Below are 6,000 nucleotides of genomic sequence, written 5' to 3'. Positions count from 1 at the left end.
CCAACAATTAGCCAATCACAAAAAGCACCCACTCAGGATAGTAACACTGGATTTATAAACTATCACACAAACAGTCAGGAACAACTAATGGTAGAAGTGTATAGTTTCAGCATTAATAGTTTTCTCTAAAAACAACTCCATCTTACCTTACGCGCTTTTACAATTATGGAAGACAGGATCTTCTTTCCGGTTTCAGCCAGAAACGTCCTCGTTGCTCTCTCACACAGAATCAGCTAGAGATGGAATGGACCAATCACCAGTTTATATTACAGTACTACAGCGGTATGGTACGGTTACCATGATGTATTCTTTAGGAGTATATTACAGAGGCATGGTATACCATGATGTATTCTTTAGGAGTATATTACAGTACTACAGTAGCATGGTACTGTTTATCATGATGTATTCTTTAGGAGTATATTAGAGGCATGGTATACCATGATGTATTCTTTAGGAGTATATTACAGTACTACAGTAGCATGGTACGGTTTATCATGATGTATTCTTTAGGAGTATATTACAGAGGCATGGTATACCATGTATTCTTTAGGAGTATATTACAGTACTACAGTAGCATGGTACTGTTTATCATGATGTATTCTTTAGGAGTATATTACAGTATTACAGTGGCATGGTTTATCATGATGTATTCTTTAGGAGTATATTACAGTATTACAGCGGTATGGTACTGTTTATCATGATGTATTCTTTAGGAGTATATTACAGTGGTATGGTACGGTTTATCATGATGTATTCTTTAGGAGTATATTACAGTATTACAGTGGCATGGTACTGTTTATCATGATGTATTCTATAGGAGTATATTACAGTGGCATGGTACGGTTTATCATGATGTATTCTTTAGGAGTATATTACGTCCAGTAGCATTACTGTTTATCATGATGTATTCTTTAGGAGTATATTACAGTGGCATGGTATACCATGATGTATTCTTTAGGAGTATATTACAGTACTACAGTGGCATGGTATATCATGATGTATTCTTTAGGAGTATATTACAATTCTACAGTGGCATGGTACTGTTTATCATGATGTATTCTTTAGGAGTATATTACAGTGGCATGGTATACCATGATGTATTCTTTAGGAGTATATTACAGTACTACAGTGGCATGGTTTACCATGATGTATTCTTTAGGAGTATATTACAGTACTACAGTGGCATGGTATACCATGATGTATTCTTTAGGAGTATAGAGGCACATACTTTACAGGCCTGCCGCACACAGTGTAACTTGGCCAGGAAGTCGGTGTCCCCAAGACACTCCAGCAGCTCAGTCCTAAAAAAGAAATGTAAATTTTTTTGGGGCATTATCGTTTTGCACCATATGATTCTAACCAATTATGAGGCATCGCCTACTAATGAGTAGATGTCATTGGAAACACTTCTCTTTATATTTATTTCACTACAAAACATAGAAACGTGTCATTTTCACAGATGTTGAAGTTGGGGTGGTGCTGGAAATTATGAAGTTGGAAAAATGTCCCTTTAACAGGAGACAAAACATTATTAGGAGAGTCATTCTACGAAAAACGGTGGCTTTCTTGTCCCGGCCTTATTCACCAGGAAAAACAGTAAAGTGTGAGATTACACAAATGTTGTTTGTTTTACTTGAAGTGTTTTATTATTAATAAAACATATGTAAGATATATAAAATGTTTTTCAAATTGAACTATTGTAGAGCACGGTCAGTACCATGAAATTGGCTTGTTCCTCGGGTCAAGAGTCATGGTTTAGTGACATATTTTGAGTGACTTTTAAAAATGTCATAATACAAAAGGAAAGTATTATAAGTTATTTAGTGGACTACTTAAAACTAAAATATCAAAATAAATATTACAAAGCATTTACAAGTATTAGCTGTCCCTCAATTTCATGTCACTGGTGTTAAAAATGTATAAAAACCACCACTTTGAAAAAAAAATGCAACATCTTTGCCGAAATTCTTCCTTGGTCAAAGGTTCATTGGAGACGGGACTGTTTTGAAAAGCACATGGTGAGTGTGCACTCTTCATACGTTAACAATTTGATGATTAACTTGGTCATTTCATGCGAGGACTTAATAAGATGCGTCACTGGTGTTCTACAGTTTATAGTAAAGGGGAAAGGAAATTAAAATGATAGATAAAATTGCATGATTAAGTGATTTATTTACAATTTAAGAAGAAGTGTGGTTTGAGCTAGTGGCAGCCATCTTGTCTGCAGATTTGTCACTGGTGTTACTGTTCTTGCAGGTAACACCAGTTGACATGACGATAACGACGATAACGGCAGTGACAATAACACCCAACTTTTTTTCCCTTTTTTCAAAGTAAATTTTTATAAAACTCAATTAAATTGAAAAAGACATAGCATTTTATTATGGTTTCAATATTGTAATCATATAATATGGCTTTCCTTTCGATAGATATGGCAAAATTAGGTGCTGCTGCAAAACTCCAGACAGCACAGGGATGCTGACCTACACCACAGAGCAGCCTACCTTAAACAAAAAACAGCAGACTTAAAGGTTTTAGAGAGTGAAAAAAAAGGAAAGAGTTAAAAATCTGAAGTAAAAGTGAAGAACACAGGAAAAGTTCCATGAACATGTTTTACTGCATACAAAAATGTTCCCATCAGTGTGGTTAGGAATACGTTTATGTTCAATCTTAGTGTTTAATGTTCTAGTGGACACGTTTGTATGACATTTTAGTCAATAGGTTTGATCTTTTGGTCTTACTCTTTGACCAATAACCCTCATTTTAGGGGATCCTATTAAAAATCAACCCATCTTATGAAATGATTTGTAATTTAAAAAAATATTACTAATAAATGTATAAAAATTTGTTTGAAAATAATCATATGTTTGTCATTGGTTTCACATTGTGTTTAAAGTAAATTATTACTAATCCAAACAATTTCTTAGTATTGTCATTAACCTTTTCTGTCTTTGATTATATATGTAAATTAAAGACTGAAATTACATTCTAGAAAGCCTGAATTGCCATCTTAAAAAAAAAAAATAGGTAACACCAGTGACAAAAAGGCAACAAACATTTTTTAAATGTAATGTAGTAAAAATAAAACAATTATGTTAAGCTGTCATTTATGTTGATATAATGTTTAAAATGTTCGTGGTATCCAATTGGTAGTTAGTCTTGTCTCATCGCTGCAACTCCCGTACGGATTCGGGAGAGGCGAAGGTCGAGAGCCGTGCGTCCTCCGAAACATGACCCAACCAAGCCGCACTGCTTCTTGACACAATACCCACTTAACCTGGAAGCCAGCCGCACCCAATGTGTCGGAGGAAACACCGTACACCTGGTGACCGTGTCAGCGTGCACTGCGCCCGGCCCGCCACAGGAGTCGCTAGTGCGGGATGGGACAAGGACATCCCTGCCGGCCAAACCCTCCCCTAACCCGGACAACGCTGGGCCAATTGTGCACCGCCCCATGGGTCTCCCGGTCGCGGCCGGCTGCGACAGAGCCTGGACTCTAACCAGGATCTCTAGTGGTACAGCTAACACTGCGATGCAGTGTCTTAGACCACTGAGACAGAGCCTGGACTCTAACCCAGGATCTCTAGTGGTACAGCTAGCACTGTGATGTAGTGCCTTAGACCACTGAGACAGAGCCTGGACTCTAACCCAGGATCTCTAGTGGTACAGCTAGCACTGCGATGCAGTGTCTTAGACCACTGAGACAGAGCCTGGACTCTAACCCAGGATCTCTAGTGGTACAGCTAACACTGCGATGCAGTGTCTTAGACCACTGAGACAGAGCCTGGACTCTAACCCAGGATCTCTAGTGGTACAGCTAGCACTGTGACGCAGTGCCTTAGACCACTGCGCCACTCGGGAGGCCCATTGACAGTTACAAAATGTTTCTTGTCAGCAATTTAGTTAAGATATGTAACTTTTAAAATACAGAAATCATCCCCTTATAATTAAGCAGCATCATGATATCTGTATTTTGAATTCCAAGTTACATATCTTGAAAAATTGTTCGTCAGCAAAATCAGGTTTTGGGACTGGGTCAACAACGGACTAATGAATTAAGTACCAAAAGTTAGTTTGGGGGTGGAGTTCCTTTAACAGGAACTTGATGTTTTTGTCATCCTTGTTATTATGATCATTATAATTGTTATTTATATTTAAGGGACATTTTGTTCACAAGGAAATCATTCGCAAGGAGATTCCTGCTAAAATATTATTTGCAGGAATCTCTTCTTACATTTTTTTGTAACCTACAAATGATATTTTTTACACACATCATAATCATATAAATACACTATACAATGCAATATTGTAAAAAAAACAAAAAACAAGTGAAATCGCAAAAAAAGTATCTGGACACTTCCATAAAATGCCATATATATCCAAAATACAGATTTGGTTAAAATAAAGTGAACCTGGTCATTAGGTAAAAGACATTAGGCTCAACACTTAACAGGTGCAACCTAAACAACCATAGGGACTATAAGGAAAGAGAAGGTCTCCGTCTCACCTGTGTACTCTGCAGGAGATCTTTCCCTCCTCAGCCAACTGTATGGCCTCCTCATAGAAGGGGTTAATAACTCTACATGACCCCAGGACACAGGCAGTACGCAGCTCCCTGTACTGCTCTGACAACTGAGAGAGAGAGAATATATGGTTAATAACTACACATGTAGGTTTCAAGGGGTAGTGGTATAGAGACCTCAGGACATACACACTACGCAGCTCCCTGTACTGCTCTGACAACAGAGAGAGAGAATATATGGTTAATAACTACACATGTAGGTTTCAAGGGGTAGTGGTATAGAGACCTCAGGACATAGATACTACGCAGCTCCCTGTGCTGACAAGATAATATAGTGCCTTGGAAAAGTATTCAGACCCCTTTGTCACATTGTGTTAAAGTGGGATTAAAGTTAATTTAAATTGTAATTTTGTCAATCTAAACAAAATAATCTGGTCAAAGTGGAAGAAAAATGTTTAAAGTAAAATAAAAAGATTAATAATAATGTAATAATTACAATAGTTGTTGCTTAAGTAGTCAGCTCCCTGAGTGAATACATGTTAGAAACACTTTTGACAGCGGAGTCTCCTTGGGCAAGTCGCCAAGAGCTTTGCACACCTGGATTGTGCAACGTTTGCCCATTTATTCTTTTCAAAAAGTATTCAAGATGTTGGGGGATCATGATAAGACAGTAAATTAAGTCGAAACTAACTTTTCCAACATTCACCGTCTTCCTGGTAAGCAACTCCAGTGTAGATCTGACCTTGTGTTTTAGGTTATTGTCGTGCTGAAAGGTGAATTCATGTCCCAGTGTCTGGTGTAAAGCAGACTGAAACAGGTTTTCCTCTAGGATTCTTCCTGTGCTTAGCTCCATTCTGTTTATTTTTATACAAAAAGAAACTCCCTAGTCCTTGCCAATGACAAGCATACCATGATGCAGCCACCACCATGCTTGAATATAAAGAGGCAGTTACTCAGTGATGTGTTGGATTTGCCCTAAACATAAGGCTTTGCTCATTTAGGCCAAAATAAGTTTACTTTGCTGTGTTTTTTCCCCCTCAGTATTACTACAGTATCACACGGTCCCGTGTGGCTCAGTTGGTAGAGCATGGTGTTTGCAACGCCAGGGTTGTGGGTTCGATTCCCACGGGGGACCAGTACAGGGGGAAAAAAAGAAATGTATGAAATGTATGCATTCACTACTGTAAGTCACTCTGGATAAGAGCGTCTGCTAAATTACTAAAATGTAAATGTACTTTAGGGCCTTGTTGCATACAAGATGCATGTTTTGGAATATATATATATTATTTTCACTCATTGTGGAGTCACTACAATGTTGTTGATCCATCCTCAGTTTTCTACCATCACAGACATTAAAATGGCTACAGAGTTCAATATCACCAATGGCCTCATGGTAACATCCCTGACCAGTTTCATTCCCGCCCTGCAGCCGAGTTCAGACGGACGACTATCTGCTGCATCTGGCGGTTGGTGACTTT

The 6,000-nt window shown here is 38.1% G+C and overlaps 1 protein-coding gene across 3 annotated transcripts in view; it reads right to left on the bottom strand.

Moving 5' to 3' along the window:
• The window catches only part of miga1 (mitoguardin 1), a 37,460-nt gene that overhangs the window by 3,125 nt on the left and 28,335 nt on the right, over positions 1-6,000 (bottom strand). For all 3 annotated transcript variants that reach the window (XM_045713783.1, XM_045713785.1, XM_045713784.1), the window contains exons 9-11: positions 4,508-4,632; positions 1,229-1,301; positions 147-233 (exon numbers count right to left, since the gene is read on the bottom strand). In XM_045713783.1, coding sequence (XP_045569739.1) covers positions 147-233; positions 1,229-1,301; positions 4,508-4,632 — 285 coding nt within the window. The remainder of the gene's footprint in view (positions 1-146; positions 234-1,228; positions 1,302-4,507; positions 4,633-6,000) is intronic.

This window comes from Salmo salar, unplaced genomic scaffold (assembly GCF_905237065.1).
Source record: "Salmo salar unplaced genomic scaffold, Ssal_v3.1, whole genome shotgun sequence".
NCBI lineage: Eukaryota > Metazoa > Chordata > Actinopteri > Salmoniformes > Salmonidae > Salmo > Salmo salar.
The sequence above is the reverse complement of the archived record's forward strand: the minus strand, read 5'-3'. Positions and strand labels throughout refer to the sequence as shown.